At 44.0% G+C, this 19,779-nt stretch overlaps 1 protein-coding gene across 1 annotated transcript in view; it reads left to right on the forward strand.

Moving 5' to 3' along the window:
• Window positions 1-19,779, forward strand: part of pik3ca (phosphatidylinositol-4,5-bisphosphate 3-kinase, catalytic subunit alpha) — a gene marked incomplete at its 3' end in the record, with an annotated part of 68,457 nt that overhangs the window by 42,946 nt on the left and 5,732 nt on the right. Inside the window, exons 16-21 of the mRNA XM_083768100.1 lie at window positions 1,575-1,739; window positions 4,637-4,740; window positions 12,458-12,629; window positions 14,667-14,773; window positions 18,439-18,560; window positions 18,753-18,831. Of these exons, the coding sequence (XP_083624226.1) occupies window positions 1,575-1,739; window positions 4,637-4,740; window positions 12,458-12,629; window positions 14,667-14,773; window positions 18,439-18,560; window positions 18,753-18,831 (749 nt within the window). The remainder of the gene's footprint in view (window positions 1-1,574; window positions 1,740-4,636; window positions 4,741-12,457; window positions 12,630-14,666; window positions 14,774-18,438; window positions 18,561-18,752; window positions 18,832-19,779) is intronic.

Here is a 19,779-nt window from a genome sequence, read left to right on the forward strand (position 1 = left end):
AGAATTATTAATGTTTCGTACAAGTGTCCATGACAACAAAAAAATATTGTTATTATATATATATATTATATATTGTTATTATTGTCATTAGTATTGAAGGTGGCAACATTTGCTCTGTAAAATATTTCGGGGGCATATTTAGAATGTGTGCAGGCTTGAGTATGTTGAATCTAGTTTGCATTCATGAGGATTTAGTTGACACAATAAAATAAAATGGCGATAGTAGGCCTATTCCATGTGGGGCAGACGGCCTGTCACAGCCAGATTTGGGAGAGCAGTGCAGCTTTGTTGTTGCAAGGAAAGCGGTAAAATTAGACTTTCGTGGTTGTTTTTGTCTCAGATTTAGTCCGACGGAGCGTCACAGTATAACTATGGGGACACAAAAGCGACACAAAAGTAGGACCCGGAAGTATCTCAGGAGGGGGCGCTCACGTCACAGCTAAAATACTGACAGATGTACTGATAGTGAATGAACTAGAGTTGTTCTTCCTCAGATGTTCTGATAGTGAATGAACTAGTGTTGTTCTCCCTCAGATGTACTGATAGTGAATGAAGTAGTGTTGTTCTCCCTCAGATGTACTGATAGTGAATGAACTAGTGTTGTTCTCCCTCAGATGTACTGATAGTGAATGAAGTAGTGTTGTTCTCCCTCAGATGTACTGATAGTGAATGAACTAGTGTTGTTCTCCCTCAGATGTACTGATAGTGAATGAACTAGTGTTGTTCTCCCTCAGATGTACTGATAGTGAATGAAGTAGTGTTGTTCTCCCTCAGATGTACTGATAGTGAATGAACTAGTGTTGTTCTCCCTCAGATGTACTGATAGTGAATGAAGTAGTGTTGTTCTCCCTCAGATGTACTGATAGTGAATGAACTAGTGTTGTTCTCCCTCAGATGTACTGATAGTGAATGAACTAGTGTTGTTCTCCCTCAGATGTACTGATAGTGAATGAACTAGTGTTGTTCTCCCTCAGATGTACTGATAGTGAATGAACTAGTGTTCTTCTCCCTCAGATGTACTGATAGTGAATGAACTAGTGTTCTTCTCCCTCAGATGTACTGATAGTGAATGAACTAGTGTTGTTCTCCCTCAGATGTACTGATAGTGAATGAACTAGTGTTCTTCTGCCTCAGATGTACTGATAGTGAATGAACTAGTGTTGTTCTCCCTCAGATGTTCTGATAGTGAATGAACTAGTGTTGTTCTCCCTCAGATGTACTGATAGTGAATGAACTAGTGTTGTTCTCCCTCAGATGTACTGATAGTGAATGAACTAGTGTTGTTCTCCCTCAGATGTACTGATAGTGAATGAACTAGTGTTCTTCTCCCTCAGATGTACTGATAGTGAATGAACTAGTGTTGTTCTCCCTCAGATGTACTGATAGTGAATGAACTAGTGTTCTTCTCCCTCAGATGTACTGATAGTGAATGAACTAGTGTTCTTCTCCCTCAGATGTACTGATAGTGAATGAACTAGTGTTCTTCTCCCTCAGATGTTCTGATAGTGAATGAAGTAGTGTTGTTCTCCCTCAGATGTACTGATAGTGAATGAACTAGTGTTGTTCTTCCTCAGATGTACTGCCTGCTGAAGGAGTGGCCGTCCATCCGCCCTGAGCAGGCCATGGAGCTGCTGGACTGTAACTACCCGGATCCCGTGGTCAGACACTTCGCCGTGCGCTGCCTCGACAAGTTCCTGACCGACGACAAACTGTCCCAGTACCTCATTCAGCTGGTGCAGGTAGGACTGTGTTCACTGGTTTATTCAGCTGGTGCAGGTAGGACTGTGTTCACTGGTTTATTCAGCTGGTGCAGGTAGGACTGTGTTCACTGGTTTATTCAGCTGGTGCAGGTAGGACTGTGTTTACTGGTTTATTCAGCTGATGCAGGTAGGACTGTGTTCTAGGGCTGGGTGCAATAACCGCAATACCGCCATACCGCCGGTATGTAACGCATACCGCGGTTACTGGTTTATTCAGCTGGTGCAGGTAGGACTGTGTTCAGTGGTTCATTCAGCTGGTGCAGGTAGGACTGTGTTCACTGGTTTATTCAGCTGGTGCAGGTAGGACTGTGTTCAGTGGTTCATTCAGCTGGTGCAGGTAGGACTGTGTTCAGTGGTTCATTCAGCTGGTGCAGGTAGGACTGTGTTCAGTGGTTCAGTCAGTGGTTATTCAGCTGGTGCAAGGTCAGCTTTTGAGCCACTGACCACCATTTAGACTCTCAGGCCCAAATCTAAAGAATATTTTGTTATCGTTGGATAAGATTTGGTCCCCAATTCCATGCTGTATTGATGTCGTTACCATTAGGAGAGATAACAGGCAAACGTTGATCAAAAATAACAATAATTTTTTCCAGTTTGTCATGTGTCTATGAAATAAACAGTAATATAGTGACATCACATTATCAGCCCCTCCCCTAACCCCTCCCCCTTTATCATACAACTACAGCTGTGGGTGCGGCTTCAGTTCACCCATTTCCACCCATCAAACCAGGCATACTTGATGAACTGGTGGGCGTGTCCACATAAAAATTATATTTTAACAAATACAAAAAATAAAAAAAAGTTCTATAATAATAATACCTGATGATCATGTTTTAGGGTGGAAAAGAATTGTGGCACTCCATCTGTGCGGGAACCCCTTTTGGTGTTTTACCCCCTCAGGCCGGGAACCCATTTTTTGAAAAGAATTGCGGCGTAATTTTGGCGTGCACGCATATTTTGGCGTACGCCGAGTTTTATAAATGAGGGCCATAGTGTCTCAGAAATGCCTCTCTCTCCTCTCGTCTGCTATAGGTGTTAAATGCCTCTCTCTCCTCTCGTCTCCTATAGGTGTTAAATGTCTCTCTCTCCTCTCGTCTCCTATAGGTGTTAAATGTCTCTCTCTCTCTCCTCTCGTCTGCTATAGGTGTTAAATGTCTCTCTCTCTCTCCTCTCGTCTCCTATAGGTGTTAAATGTCTCTCTCTCTCTCCTCTCGTCTCCTATAGGTGTTAAATGTCTCTCTTTCTCTCCTCTCGTCTGCTATAGGTGTTAAATGCCTCTCTCTCCTCTCGTCTCCTATAGGTGTTAAATGTCTCTCTCTCCTCTCGTCTCCTATAGGTGTTAAATGTCTCTCTCTCCTCTCGTCTCCTATAGGTGTTAAATGTCTCTCTGTCCTCTCGTCTCCTATAGGTGTTAAATGTCTCTCTCTCCTCTCGTCTGCTATAGGTGTTAAATGTCTCTCTCTCCTCTCGTCTCCTATAGGTGTTAAATGTCTCTCTCTCCTCTCGTCTCCTATAGGTGTTAAATGTCTCTCTCTCCTCTCGTCTCCTATAGGTGTTAAATGTCTCTCTCTCCTCTCGTCTCCTATAGGTGTTAAATGTCTCTCTCTCCTCTCGTCTCCTATAGGTGTTAAATGTCTCTCTCTCCTCTCGTCTCCTATAGGTGTTAAATGTCTCTCTCTCCTCTCGTCTGCTATAGGTGTTAAATGTCTTTCTCTCCTCTCGTCTCCTATAGGTGTTAAATGTCTCTCTCTCTCCTCTCGTCTCCTATAGGTGTTAAATGTCTCTCTCTCCTCTCGTCTCCTATAGGTGTTAAATGTCTCTCTCTCCTCTCGTCTCCTATAGGTGTTAAATGTCTCTCTCCTCTCGTCTCCTATAGGTGTTAAATGTCTCTCTCCTCTCGTCTCCTATAGGTGTTAAATGTCTCTCTCCTCTCGTCTCCTATAGGTGTTAAATGTCTCTCTCTCCTCTCGTCTCCTATAGGTGTTAAATGTCTCTCTCCTCTCGTCTCCTATAGGTGTTAAATGTCTCTCTCTCCTCTCGTCTCCTATAGGTGTTAAATGTCTCTCTCTCCTCTCGTCTCCTATAGGTGTTAAATGTCTCTCTCTCCTCTCGTCTCCTATAGGTGTTAAATGCCTCTCTCTCCTCTCGTCTCCTATAGGTGTTAAATGTCTCTCTCTCCTCTCGTCTCCTATAGGTGTTAAATGTCTCTCTCTCCTCTCGTCTCCTATAGGTGTTAAATGTCTCTCTCCTCTCATCTCCTATAGGTGTTAAATGTCTCTCTCTCCTCTCGTCTCCTATAGGTGTTAAATGTCTCTCTCTCCTCTCGTCTGCTATAGGTGTTAAATGCCTCTCTCTCCTCTCGTCTGCTATAGGTGTTAAATGCCTCTCTCTCCTCTCGTCTGCTATAGGTGTTAAATGTCTCTCTCTCCTCTCGTCTCCTATAGGTGTTAAATGCCTCTCTCTCCTCTCGTCTGCTATAGGTGTTAAATGCCTCTCTCTCCTCTCGTCTGCTATAGGTGTTAAATGTCTCTCTCTCCTCTCGTCTCCTATAGGTGTTAAATGCCTCTCTCTCCTCTCGTCTGCTATAGGTGTTAAATGCCTCTCTCTCCTCTCGTCTGCTATAGGTGTTAAATGTCTCTCTCTCCTCTCGTCTCCTATAGGTGTTAAATGTCTCTCTCTCCTCTCGTCTCCTATAGGTGTTAAATGCCTCTCTCTCCTCTCGTCTGCTATAGGTGTTAAATGTCTCTCTCTCCTCTCGTCTCCTATAGGTGTTAAATGCCTCTCTCTCCTCTCGTCTGCTATAGGTGTTAAATGCCTCTCTCTCCGCTCGTCTCCTATAGGTGTTAAATGTCTCTCTCTCCTCTCTTCTCCTATAGGTGTTAAAGTACGAGCAGTACCTTGACAATCCTCTCGTCCGCTTCCTGCTCAAGAAAGCCTTAACCAATCAAAGGATAGGACACTTCTTCTTTTGGCATCTGAAGTGAGTTGGTGGCTGACATCATGTGTGCAGGTGTCAGCATGGGCACACTTGAGCCGACAGCCGCGGACAGAAGAAGCTGTGTTTTACGTCAATTCCGAGTTTTTAGACAGCTGGTGGATGGAAAAGAAGCTCCACCCCCGCGGCTGATTGTCGCGGAGGAGAGCGTTTCCGGGAATCGGTCCGTCGCGGCACTCAGCTTCTTCTGTCCACGGCTGTCGGCTCAAGTGTGCCCCTGCTGACTTTCTCTCTCTCTCTCTCTCTCTCTGCTTTATTGTCACATTACCCAGGGGGCAAACCACCCTTTTTTTAGGAAACCTGCATTTGCCATGACCTCAAAGGTTGTCCACCAGAAATAGTATCTATGACCCCATAGGATCACAACCTATATGGACAACCCGGTCAATTTTTAGCTGGAAGTCCAATATGGCCGCCGCAATATTGGCCCCTATTAGTTATAATGGGGGGTGAATAGGGCAAAATTTTAAACCAAAACCAAAATCCACGAAACTTCTCAGGTTGATCAATGATATAAATATGAACATATTTTGTATTGAAGGTTTCCATGAAATTCAATATGGCCGCCACAATATGGCCGCCACAATATTAGCACCCAGAAAATAGGTTTGGCTCTAACTTCTGAACCAGATGAGCTAGAAACGCAAAATCAGTGTCTATTTCATGTTTTCTGACCATGAGAGACTCAATGGAATACCTATTTTTATTATTGGGTGTGTCTGGACCCTTATTGTGCATATTTACAAGATGGTGACTACCCGAAATAGTGCTTTACCATGATTTCTACCATGATTGTTGACTGTTTTGAATATCGTCACCTTATTAAACTAATTGCCTAAGTCATTTTTTGCCAAACTGCTTTTTTGGCCTAAATCACCACCTGGTGATGCTGGCCACCTCTGGTAAAATCACCCGAGCCCTAATGTAAAAGGCCTTCCTGTTACGCCCTATTAAAACAATGGCCTATGTCAAGAGGGAGACTTAGGCCATATTATTTTGCCTAAGTCATAATAAAATGTGACTTAGGCCATTTTAACACACCTTTCAAAATGGGAGTGAATGGGAGTGAATGGGAGGTACTGTTACTATGGGACTGATAGAATGGGAGTGAATGGGACTGAATGGGAGTGAAAGGGAGGTACTGTTACTATGGGACTGATACTATGGGAGTGCATGGGAGGTACTGTTACTATGGGACTGATACTATGGGAGTGAATGGGAGTGAAAGGGAGGTACTGTTACTATGGGTAACAGTACCCGGCCAGGAGACAACCCACAGAGCCTAGTCCCTCCATGTGCCAGAAGTGTACCTCCCAGCCTTGGCAGAGTAGTTCTGGAGTAGTTCCAACTGATTGTGTGCCCCTGGTTTTTCCCTAGTGGGACTGATTGAGGGTAGCTACTGGGACGTAAGTCGGGACTTGATCACTCCCGGCTGGGTCGCCTAAGTGATGGGTATGATGTTGAGAGATCCGAAACACCGTTGACCTCAGGATACATCACTGAGGATACGTCCCAGGTGCATCCATGCGATGTTTTTTAGTTATAGTTCTTCTATTTATATAGTGACTCATAGGAATAGACTATGTGACAACCAGGTATAGTCTGGTGACACCGGAGAGACGGGTGACAGCCGGAATGTAGACGGCACCCGCGTGAGCAGTATGGGTTAGTGCCCCAGCCTGTGTCCTCTGTGAGGATGAAGTCCAACAACCCTCTGTGAGGCCTTTGGGAGGGCCATGCAAGCAGCAAGCGGAACCGCAGCACCATGACCCTGCGGAACCATTGCCCAAAGCCCACCACTCCTGAATGAACTGTCTGGTGCTGGGACTCTGGTGCAACGCACAGGTCCTCGCTCTACTCCTGGTGAGAGCAGGAGTGGACCTGGTGAGACGTAGGAGGGGCCCGACCAGGAGACAACCCACAGAGCCTAGTCCCTCCATGTGCCAGAAGTGTACCTCCCAGCCCTGGCAGAGTAGTTCTGGAGTAGTTCCAACGGATTGTGTGCCGCTGGTTTTTCCCTAGTGGGACTGATTGAGGGTATAGCTACTGGGACGTAAGTCGGGACTTGATCAACCCCGGCTGGGGTATGATGTTGAGAGACCCGGAACCCCGTTGACCTCAGGATACATCACTGAGGATATGTCCCAGGTGCATCCATGCAATGTTTTTTAGTTATGGGACTGAGACTATGGGAGTGCATGGGACTGAATGGGAGTGAATGGGAGGTACTGTATGGGACTGATACTATGGGACTGAATGGGAGTGAAAGGGAGGTACTGTTAATATATGACTGATACTATGGGAGTGAATGGGAGTTACTGATACTATGGGACTGAATGGGACTGAATGGGAGGTACTGTTACTATGGGACTGATACTATGGGAGTGCATGGGAGTGAATGGGAGGTATTGTTACTATGAGACTGATACTATGGGAGTGAATGGGAGGGAATGTAACTGAATGGGAGGTACTGTTACTATGGGACTGACACGATGGGAGTGAATGGGACTGAATGGGAGTGAATGGGGTGTACTGTTATTATGTGACTGAATTGGAGTGAATAAAAGTGAATGGGAGTGAATGGGGGAGTGAATGGGACTGAATCGGAGTGAATGGGAGGTACTGTTACTATGGGACTGTCACTCCCATTCACTCCCATTCAGAGTGAAAGGGAGTGAATGGTAGGTACTGTTACTATGGGACTGTCACTCCCATTCACTCCCATTCAGAGTGAATGGGACTGAATGGGACTGAATGGGAGTGAGGGAGTGAATGGGAGGTACTGTTACTATGGGACTGTCACTCCCATTCAGTCCCATTCAATCCCATAGTATCAGTCCCATAGTAAAGTAATCTCTAAGATACATTGTTTTGGTCTCTGATTTTATCTGAAATCATTCCTACAACTCTACATAGGATCTGAGGGGAAATGACAATATGCAAGGTCAAATATATATGTCCCTTCTGTGTCATAAATCTTAGCCAATGGATTAATATTGCTTGTGTTTGCTAAAACAGTCAACAATCATGGTAGAAATCATGGTAAAGCACTATTTCGGGTAGCCACCATCTTGTAAATATGCACAATAAGGGTCCAGACACACCCAATAATGAAAATGGGTATTCCATTGAGTCTCTCATGGTCAGAAAACATGAAATAGACACCGAGTTTGCGTTTCTAGCTCATCTGGTTCAAAAGTTAGAGCCAAACCTATTTTCTGGGTGCCAATATTGTGGCGGCCATATTGTGGCGGCCATATTGAAATTCATGGAAACTTTCAATACAAAAAATGTTCATATTTATATCATTGATCAACCTGAGAAGTTTCGTGGATTTTGGTTTTGGTTTAAAGTTTTGCCCTATTCACCCCCCATTATAACTAATAGGGGCCAATATTGCGGCGGCCATATTGGACTTCCAGCAAAAAATTGACCGGGTTGTCCATATAGGTTGTGATCCTACGGGGTCATAGATACTATTTCTGGTGGACAACCTTTGAGGTCATGGCAAATGCAGGTCAACCCCCTTTGCCCCCTGGGTACATCACAGTTTTACAAGTAAAACAAAGTGGGTGAAATTAGTTTTTGTCTATAGTTCCCATCGTGTCGTTTTTCCAAGAAAAAAGAAGGGAAGAAAGGGGGGGGGGGCAAGGCCTGAAAAAAGGAATGTTTAAGCAAAGCTTTTACCACAAAACGTACAAGTAAAGGGGTTCCCCTCATATAAGATACAAGTAAAGGGGTTCCCCCTCATATAAGATACAAGTAAAGGGGTTCCCCTCATATAAGATACAAGTAAAGGGGTTCCCCTCATATAAGATACAAGTAAAGGGGTTCCCCTCATATAAGATACAAGTAAAGGAGTTCCCCTCATATAAGATACAAGTAAAGGGGTTCCCCTCATATAAGATACAAGTAAAGGAGTTCCCCTCATATAAGATACAAGTAAAGGGGTTCCCCTCATATAAGATACAAGTAAAGGGGTCCCCCTCATATAAGATACAAGTAAAGGAGTTCCCCTCATATAAGATACAAGTAAAGGGGTTCCCCTCATATAAGATACAAGTAAAGGGGTTCCCCTCATATAAGATACAAGTAAAGGGGTTCCCCCTCATATAAGATACAAGTAAAGGGGTTCCCCTCATATAAGATGCAAGTAAAGGAGTTCCCCTCATATAAGATACAAGTAAAGGGGTTCCTCCTCCATATAAGATACAAGTAAAGGGGTTCCTCCTCCATATAAGATACAAGTAAAGGGGTTCCTCCTCCATATAAGATACAAGTAAAGGGGTTCCCCTCATATAAGATACAAGTAAAGGGGTTCCCCTCATATAAGATACAAGTAAAGGGGTTCCCCTCCATATAAGATACAAGTAAAGGGGTTCCTCCTCCATATAAGATACAAGTAAAGGGGTTCCCCTCATATAAGATACAAGTAAAGGGGTCCCCCTCATATAAGATACAAGTAAAGGGGTTCCCCTCATATAAGATACAAGTAAAGGAGTTCCCCTCATATAAGATACAAGTAAAGGGGTTCCCCTCATATAAGATACAAGTAAAGGGGTTCCTCCTCCATATAAGATACAAGTAAAGGGGTTCCCCCTCCATATAAGATACAAGTAAAGGGGTTCCCCTCATATAAGATACAAGTAAAGGAGTTCCCCTCCATATAAGATACAAGTAAAGGGGTTCCCCCCCATATAAGATACAAGTAAAGGAGTTCCTCCTCCATATAAGATACAAGTAAAGGGGTCCCCCTCATATAAGATACAAGTAAAGGGGTTCCCCTCATAAAAGATACAAGTAAAGGGGTTCCCCTCATATAAGATACAAGTAAAGGAGTTCCCCTCATATAAGATACAAGTAAAGGAGTTCCCCTCATATAAGATACAAGTAAAGGAGTTCCCCTCATATAAGATACAAGTAAAGGAGTTCCCCTCATATAAGATACAAGTAAAGGGGTTCCCCTCATAAAAGATACAAGTAAAGGGGTTCCCCCTCATATAAGATACAAGTAAAGGGGTTCCCCTCATATAAGATACAAGTAAAGGGGTTCCCCTCCATATAAGATACAAGTAAAGGGGTTCCCCTCATATAAGATACAAGTAAAGGGGTTCCCCTCATATAAGATACAAGTAAAGGGGTTCCCCTCATATAAGATACAAGTAAAGGGGTTCCCCTCATATAAGATACAAGTAAAGGGGTTCCCCTCATATAAGATACAAGTAAAGGGGTTCCCCTCATATAAGATACAAGTAAAGGGGTTCCCCTCATATAAGATACAAGTAAAGGGGTCCCCCTCATATAAGATACAAGTAAAGGGGTTCCCCTCATATAAGATACAAGTAAAGGGGTTCCCCTCATATAAGATACAAGTAAAGGGGTTCCCCTCATATAAGATACAAGTAAAGGGGTTCCCCTCATATAAGATACAAGTAAAGGGGTTCCCCTCATAAAAGATACAAGTAAAGGGGTTCCCCCTCATATAAGATACAAGTAAAGGAGTTCCCCTCATATAAGATACAAGTAAAGGGGTTCCCCTCATATAAGATACAAGTAAAGGGGTTCCCCCTCATATAAGATACAAGTAAAGGAGTTCCCCTCATATAAGATACAAGTAAAGGGGTTCCCCTCATATAAGATACAAGTAAAGGGGTTCCCCCTCATATAAGATACAAGTAAAGGGGTTCCCCTCATATAAGATACAAGTAAAGGGGTTCCCCTCCATATAAGATACAAGTAAAGGGGTTCCCCTCATATAAGATACAAGTAAAGGGGTTCCCCTCATATAAGATACAAGTAAAGGGGTTCCCCTCATAAGATACAAGTAAAGGGGTTCCCCTCATATAAGATACAAGTAAAGGAGTTCCCCTCATATAAGATACAAGTAAAGGGGTTCCCCTCATAAAAGATACAAGTAAAGGAGTTCCCCTCATATAAGATACAAGTAAAGGGGTTCCCCTCATATAAGATACAAATAAAGGGGTTCCCCTCATATAAGATACAAGTAAAGGGGTTCCCCTCATATAAGATACAAGTAAAGGGGTTCCCCTCATATAAGATACAAGTAAAGGGGTTCCCCTCATATAAGATACAAGTAAAGGGGTTCCCCTCCATATAAGATACAAGTAAAGGGGTTCCCCTCATATAAGATACAAGTAAAGGGGTTCCCCTCATATAAGATACAAGTAAAGGAGTTCCCCTCATATAAGATACAAGTAAAGGGGTTCCCCTCATATAAGATACAAGTAAAGGGGTTCCCCCTCATATAAGATACAAGTAAAGGGGTTCCCCTCATATAAGATACAAGTAAAGGGGTTCCCCTCATATAAGATACAAGTAAAGGGGTTCCCCTCATATAAGATACAAGTAAAGGGGTTCCCCTCATATAAGATACAAGTAAAGGAGTTCCCCTCATATAAGATACAAGTAAAGGGGTTCCTCCTCCATATAAGATACAAGTAAAGGGGTTCCCCCTCCATATAAGATACAAGTAAAGGGGTTCCCCTCCATATAAGATACAAGTAAAGGGGTTCCCCTCATATAAGATACAAGTAAAGGGGTTCCCCTCATATAAGATACAAGTAAAGGGGTTCCCCTCATGTAAGATACAAGTAAAGGGGTTCCCCCTCATATAAGATACAAGTAAAGGGGTTCCCCTCCATATAAGATATTATATTAGCCAGTCTCCATTAGCACTGGAGACTGGCAGGTTTAATGCCACCCCTGAAGATGAGAGCTATTGTCTGTTCTGTGATCTAGATGAAATTGAAAACGAAGTTCACTTTTTGTTTTACTGCTCTAAATACGATGACTCAAGGGATATTTTGGTTAATAAGATGTCTTCTATATGTGGGGATTTCCTAGATTTGAATGACTATGTAAAAATGGAGATATGTTTTGCCAAAGGGACTTTCGAGTACTCTGTATACATCTGAGGTGTAATATAATGAATTATGTAACGTAAACATGCTGTGAAATGCATAAATTATGTAATGTAAAACATGCTGTAATTGCAAATGTGAAATGGTGTCTTATAAACCCATGAGGGTTGGGCACAAGGTGTGCATGACAGGAAAATAAATAAACAATCAATCAGTGTTGTTTTCGTCGAGACTAAAACTAAGACGAAAAATGTTCGTCGACTACCTTTTTTCACTGATTAAAACTAAATAAAAACGAATCTATGATGACTAAAACTAAGACTAAATATACTGACAATTTCGTCAACAAATAAAAACTAGACTAAAATGTTAGGAAGGGACTAGTGGACAAGAGATCCAGTTTTATGCTGGGTTACATGCTGAAAATAGCAGATATACAATCTCACAACGCGTCGCAGCGCGACGCGTTGTGAGATTGTATATCTGCTATTTTCAGCATGCAACTAAAGTGTAAAATATGTCATTACAACGACATCAAGGCCTGTCAAAACACATTTTAGTCGACTAAATCAACTGTAGATTTAGTCGACTAAAATCGTATGACATTTAGTCGACTAAAACTAGACTAAACACTAGAACATTCCAGGTGACTAAAAATGTGACTAAAACTAAGTGAAAACTATTCAAGAGACAACGACAAAAAACTAAAACAGAAATTTGCTGCCAAAAACCAACACTGCAATCAATCAATCAATCAAACATTGAAGCCTTTGCTACAACACGTTCACAACCAAACGGTTTGGTTCCCCTCCTTTCCCCAGATCGGAGATGCACAACAAGACGGTGAGCCAGCGCTTCGGCCTGCTGCTGGAGGCGTACTGCAGGGCGTGCGGCATGTACCTCAAACACCTGAGCAGACAGGTGGAGGCCATGGAGAAGCTCATCAACCTCACCGACATCCTCAAGCAGGAGAAGAAGGACGAGACGCAGAAGGTAATGATAAGGGAGAGTGGACGACTGGACCGACGCGCATGCGCACCTTTACACTAGGTTGCATTAATATTCTGACCTGAGATCAGATTCAAAAAATGTCTTCTACATCCTGACAGTTTTCATTCTGACCTGAGATCAGATTCTAAAAAAATGTCTTCTATGTCAGACCTACAAGCTCGTATCGCGCCACTCGGTGGCACGCTATGAGCTTGTAGATCTGCTATTTTTCAATAGCTAAAGCATAACGTAATGCTAACACCAAAAGGGGTTCCCGCCCAAAATGAGTTAAGCAACTAGTTGACTAGTTTACTAGTCGACTAGTAAATCCACTAGTCAACCTTGTTGGTACTAGTCACTAGTTGACTAGTTGATAAGGATTTTTTTTTTTTTTTTTTTTTTTTTTTCTCCAGATTTTGTAGGCCTCAAGATCAGGTAGATTATAGTTATAGTCACCAATGTACACCGTTTCTGAATGTTTTTTAAATGTACTAATAGTGTAATTTATTCCCAAAAAGAGATTTTTCTTTTACATAATAGGTAGTTAAACAACTAGTCGACTAGCAAACCAGGCAACTAGTCAACTAGTAAAAATGACTAGAAGTGAATGCCCTACCTTACACACACACACACGCGCGCGACAATACGTGCGGCAGGTATACAGAGGCTCAATACAAAACAAGCTTCCCAATGTGGGCACGTTGCCCGGCATGTCAGGGACACCATGCAGCGTCAGCGGTGCTTGCAGTGTGCCAGGGCCTTATTTCAGAATCTAAGGTCTAAGATGCATAATTCATGATTTAACCTTTCACACACGCGCGCGACAATACGTACGGCAGGTACAGAGGCTCAATACAAAGCAATACAAAACAAGCTTCCAATGTGGGCACGTTGCCCACTGCATGTCAGGGACACCATGCCGTGCCAACGGTGCTTGCAGTGTGCCAGGGGCCTTAACCCATTCTGACCTGAGATCAGATAAAAAAATGTCTGTTTGAAAATGACAGTTTTCTGAAAAAAGCTGTGTTTCTATGTCAGTGGTTCTTCGATTCTTCAAAAATAGCAGACCTACAGGCTCGTAGCGCGCCACTCGGTGCCACTCGAGCTTGTAGATCTGCTATTTTTCAATAGCTAAAGCATGACATGATGCTAACAGCAAAAGGGGTTCCTGCCCAAAATGGGTTAATTCACAATCTAAGGTCTAAGATGCATAATTCATGATTTAACCTTTTCACACACTGTACTGTATCTAATGGCTATGCTCCTGTCCTGTGCATTATTTCTGTCTACAGGAGGCACACATGCATGCGTACTGTAGTATTGTGCCGGTTCAAATTTCTCACGTTTTGAAAAAACAAAACAAAAAACAAACTCTAAATACATTTGAGAGGAGTTTCTGGTAGGACTGGGGCGATAAGAATTCAACTGATTATCACGATTATTTCAAACATTTGCCTCGTTTACGATTAATTAACAGATCTACAAGCAGATCTACAGCAGATCGGATATTATTAAAAGAGAAATACAGCACCATTGTACAATAAATTATAAAACAGTGTCAAGTAATGTCATGTATGTATACATATATATATATAGGACCTTTTCGTGTTGATTCGTTGAAGAAGAAAGGTTTCTTGATTATTTCAGATTAAGTCGCGTATAAGTGCCCAGTGAACCTGGTTGTTGTGTACACACAGTTTGTGTATACTGCTGGCATTCACATGTGTATCCATGCTGTGTGTGTGTGTGTGTGTGTGTGTGTGTGTGTGTGTGTGTGTGTGTGTGTGTGTGTGTGTGTGTGTGTGTGTGTGTGTGTGTGTGTGTGTGTGTGTGTGTGTGTGTGTGTGCGCGTGCGTGTCTGTCTCTGTCTCTGTGTGTGCGTGTGCGTGTGCGTGTGCGTGTGCGTGTCTGTGTCTGTGTCTGTGTCTGTGTCTGTGTCTGTGTCTGTGTCTGTGTCTGTGTCTGTGTCTGTCTGTGTGTGTGTGTGTGTGTGTGTGTGTGTGTGTGTCTGTATCCGTGTGCGTGCGCGTGCGTGCGTAGGTCCAGATGAAGTTCCTAGTGGACCAGATGAAGAGGCCAGACTACATGGACGCTCTGCAGAACTTCACGTCTCCTCTCAACCCCGCCCACCAACTAGGAAGCCTGCGGTCAGTAGCATTCTGTCCTCTTCCCTTAAAATAGGGTTAAGGTGGTTGAACACATTCTGACCTGAGATCAGATTCTACAAATGTCTTCTACATCCTGTTTTCTGAAAAAGCTATGTTTCTATATGTCCGTCGTTCTTCGATTAAAAAGAAAATAGCAGACCTGCAAGCTCGTAGCGCGCCACTCGGTGGCGCGCTATGAGCTTGTAGATCTGCTATTTAGCTAAAGCATAGCATAATGCTAACACCAAAAGGTGTTCCCGCAGTTAAAGGTGCACTAGCCTGGATGACCTTACAGGTGTGGGCAAAAGGCTAAATGTAACTTAGATAGCATATTATGTAGATATAGCGCTCTATAGTGTATACTCCTACTTCTACTGTTAGACGGATGTTACTGTAGGACCTTAGTTTGCTTACGATCTATGATGACTATTTCTATGTATTTGATTGTGTTTGTATTGTATTTGTATCCCCATGTGTTGTTCTTGCTTACTGTAAATCACCCTGGATTAAGAGTGTCTGCTAAAATGCCTAAATTGTAAATTGTTAAACTAACTGACTGAGGTACTGGGGTACCTCCTCAAACCTCCTCAAAGACCCTTGGGGCATTTCAAACCTCCTCAAAGACCCCTGGGGCATTTCAAACCTCCTCAAAGACCCCTGGGGCATTTCAAACCTCCTCAAAGACCCCCTGGGGCATTTCAAACCTCCTCAAAGACCCCTGGGGCATTTCAAACCTCCTCAAAGACCCCTGGGGCATTTCAAACCTCCTCAAAGACCCCCTGGGGCATTTCAAACCTCCTCAAAGACCCCTGGGGCATTTCAAACCTCCTCAAAGACCCCTGGGGCATTTCAAACCTCCTCAAAGACCCCCTGGGGCATTTCAAACCTCCTCAAAGACCCCTGGGGCATTTCAAACCTCCTCAAAGACGCCTGGGGCATTTCAAACCTCCTCAAAGACCCCCTGGGGCATTTCAAACCTCCTCAAAGACCCCTGGGGCATTTCAAACCTCCTCAAAGACCCCTGGGGCATTTCAAACCTCCTCAAAGACCCCCTGGGGCATTTCAAACCTCCTCAAAGACCCCTGGGGCATTTCAAACCTCCTCAAAGACCCCCTGGTGCATTTCAAACCTCCTCAAAGACCCCTGGGGCATTTCCGGGGTCCCACTTTGTGGGAATCAAGCCCAAAATGTTGGGATTATGTCTGCCTTATATGTGTGGATAAAACATGTTTTTGTCAGGCCAGGTCCTTGTGTGAAACAGCACGAAAGAAGCTTCCTAGTTCCTACTAATAAGAATTACGCTATTGTCGTTCTAAAAAGAAAACTGACGTCCATTAGGGTTTTTTTGAAAGATGTATTGTATTGCTAGTTTGACCAAATTACAACTTCAATAATCTGTTATTAGTACTGTAGTACAGTGTTTCACAATGTGTTGGCTGTGCCCCCTACTGGGGTGCAAAGGTACTGCAAGGGTGAGCTGAGGTGATAAATACAAAACAAAACATTCTATTTGGGGGGAAATGGAATTAGGATCACCGATACTATTATGGTGTTGGCTCAAACTACAGCTGCTTGCTGTGTGCATTAGCCCATTTTGGGGTGGGAACCCCTTTTGGTGTTAGCATTATGTTATGCTTTAGCTATTGAAAAATAGCAGATCAACAAGCTCGTAGCGCGCCACCGAGTGGCGCGCCACGAGCTTGTAGGTCTGCTATTTTTGAAAAATCGAAGAACGACTGACATGGAAACATAGCTTTTTCAGAAAACTGTCAGGATGTAGAAGACGTTTTTAGAATCTGATCTCAGGTCAAAATGTGCATTAAGTGATTCTTTGTTATCAATATGTTTGCCATTGGGGTTTATTCACTACCGCAATTGGGAGGACAAAAACAAACTCTGCGTCTTAACACCACTCTGCTATTTGTGGCAAAGAGCTTTGGCGTGTGGACGCCGGAAAAAGGCGGGTCCAAGTGCAACAGAGCCAACTCCGGTCCAGTGTATGAAAGACAATGGGACCCTTTCGCTAATCCCCACTCCACTCCACTCCGCTCTGCCAGACCAGACTTTACTGTGCTTCAGTTCTCACCCATTGAGATGCATGTTAAAATTACCAGGTTTCTCCATATAAATAATACATCATTTCTGTAGCAAGGGCTTCAAAATGTCTTGTCAACGAGAGGCCTGCAGTATAGGCTGTGCACTGGAAAAGATGGCCATGAATGACATTATTTCAATAAACTAGAAATATGAGGAAATGTTGGAGGGAGAAACGGTATGTTTTACAAACACAGGATATGATGTTGTTTTACCCATTCTGGGCGGGAACCCCTTTTGGTGTTAGCATTATGTTATGCTTTAGCTATTGAAAAATAGCAGATCTACAAGCTCATAGCGCGCCACCGAGTGGCGCGCTACGAGCTTGTAGGTCTGCTATTTTTGAAAGATCGAAGAACGACTGGCATAGAAACATAGCTTTTTCAGAAAACTGTCAGGATGTAGAAGACATTTTTAGAATCTGATCTCAGGTCAGAATGGGTTAATCCAAAGTGCCTTGGACTCTGCATGGCAGGGGGCTGTCCTCCTCCCTGAGCCAAGCTTGCGCCTAACCGCATACCTGAACGGGACCGGGTGTTACAATCCGTTTATACCATCAGATCAACACCAACGTTTGATGACTGATGTACGAACCGTACGGCCATGTCGTAACGTGCCACAGCGATCTAAACAACAGCACGCACCCTTTTATTTTTGGCGGATCTACACTGATCTCATATGGTCGTGATGACTGAGACTTTAATCCATGCGTCTGTCACCGTGGGGAAAGCCACCCCTGTCAGTTGTTCAGTGAGAGAGTCAGGAAGGGTATGTGGCTGCATTCGTGCCATTGGTCGTAAATCCCCGGAGCAGAGCTGAGCTGAGTCACCAACTATACCGACCGAGGTGTTCAGTGAGTGAGGGAGAGAGGGCCGCTCGATAAGTAAACAATATTTCATACAGTTATTTTAGGAGCTGTTGCACATTCAAGTGCAGTCGCTGCCAGAAAGACAAGTCCCTGGCGAACTGGACCGCACAGCCACACAAAAGCACTGCTCCCCGACCCTCAGCACCACCTGATCTGATCCAAGTGCACTTGTGCCATCATGGTCCCTCGAGACTGACGGCGCCGCTATACGCTTACGCTACTGTGGCCCTTGCGTATTAACCCATTCTGACCTGAGATCAGATTCAAAAAATGCCTTTCTTCATCCTGACAGTTTTCTGAAAAAGCTACGTTTCTATGTCAGTGGTTCTTCGATTTTTAAAAAATAGCAGACCTACAAGCTCATAGCGCGCCACTCTGTGGCGCGCTATGAGCTTGTAGATATGCTATTTTTCAATAGCTAAAGCATGACATGATGCTAACACCAAAAGGGGTTCCCGCCCAGAATGGGTAAAAAAAAAAAGAAACACGAAAAAAACAACGAAAAACGTATTCTTTTCCTTATTGTTTTGTTATCGAATGGATTCCCAGATTGGTAGGTTTATATGTCACTTGATGTAGAATGACCCAGTCATTATATCACTGAGCGTGGGGAAGGTTCAGGGAGGGGAAACGTTCTAGGCCCCTCTTTTCACAGCAGTATATGTATGTGTGTGTGTGTGTGTGTGTGTGTGTGTGTGTGTAGGTTAGATGAATGTAGGATCATGTCGTCGGCCAAGCGTCCACTGTGGCTGAACTGGGAGAACGATGACATCATGTCTGAGATGCTGTTTCAGAACAACGAGATCATCTTCAAGAATGGAGACGGTAACGCGCGCACACACACACGCACGCACGCACGCACGCACGCACGCACGCACGCACGCACGCACGCACACACACACACACGCACGCACGCACACACACACACACACAGTCACTTTCACATTCACATTCACACGTACAACCGAACCCTCACCTGTGTGTGTGTGTGTGTGTGTGTGTGTGTGTGTGTTATAGACCTGCGTCAGGATATGCTGACTCTGCAGATCATCAGAATCATGGAGAACATCTGGCAGAACCAAGGACTTGACCTACGGTACGTCATACTGTATGTGGACGAGCAAATCCACTTCACGTCATGATGATAATAGCGCCCCTCACTTCACACAGGTGTGATTTTTGAGGGGCCCAGCTTTTGTCCCCACAAAATGTCCACAACACAAACATTTAATGCCATTGACAATGAAGGGAAAAATGTAGGTCATCTCCTAACGCTGATATCACTGAATCTTTAAATCACTTTCGATTCTAATCAAAAATCTGTGTTTTTGACGGCCCATCGCCGTCCCGTCTCTATAGTCTCGGTAGAATAATTCTTCGCCTCGGGTGGTCGGCGAATGTTTCCGTTAGATGCTATGCTATCTGCACAACAAGATGGAGTCACTGTGTCACCTTGAAAAGGGCTCTGAAGCTGCAAATAGCTGGGCACACCACTTTACTGCATGGTTCCAACTGACGCTGGGCACGCAGGATGCTTCCTTACGTCTGTCTGTCTGTCCCTGGGTCCATGTGGGTCTCATTGTTAACGTGTGTCCATGCAGGATGCTTCCTTACGGCTGTCTGTCTGTCCCTGGGTCCATGTGGGTTAATGTGGGTGTCATTGTTAACATGTGTCCACATAGGATGCTTCCTTATCTCCCTGGGTTAATGTGGGTCTCATTGTTAACGTGTGTCCATGCAGGATGCTTCCTTACGGCTGTCTGTCTGTCCCTGGGTTAATGTGTGTCCACACAGGATGCTTCCTTACGGCTGTCTGTCTGTCCCTGGGTTAATGTGTGTCCACACAGGATGCTTCCTTACGGCTGTCTGTCTGTCCCTGGGTTAATGTGTGTCCACACAGGATGCTTCCTTACGACTGTCTGTCTGTCCCTGGGTTAATGTGTGTCCATAAAGGATGCTTCCTTACGACTGTCTGTCTGTCCCTGGGTTAATGTGTGTCCATGCAGGATGCTTCCTTACGACTGTCTGTCTGTCCCTGGGTTAA

The sequence above is a fragment of the Protomyctophum parallelum genome, assembly GCF_964188405.1.
Source record: "Protomyctophum parallelum genome assembly, chromosome: 6".
NCBI classification, from domain to species: domain Eukaryota; kingdom Metazoa; phylum Chordata; class Actinopteri; order Myctophiformes; family Myctophidae; genus Protomyctophum; species Protomyctophum parallelum.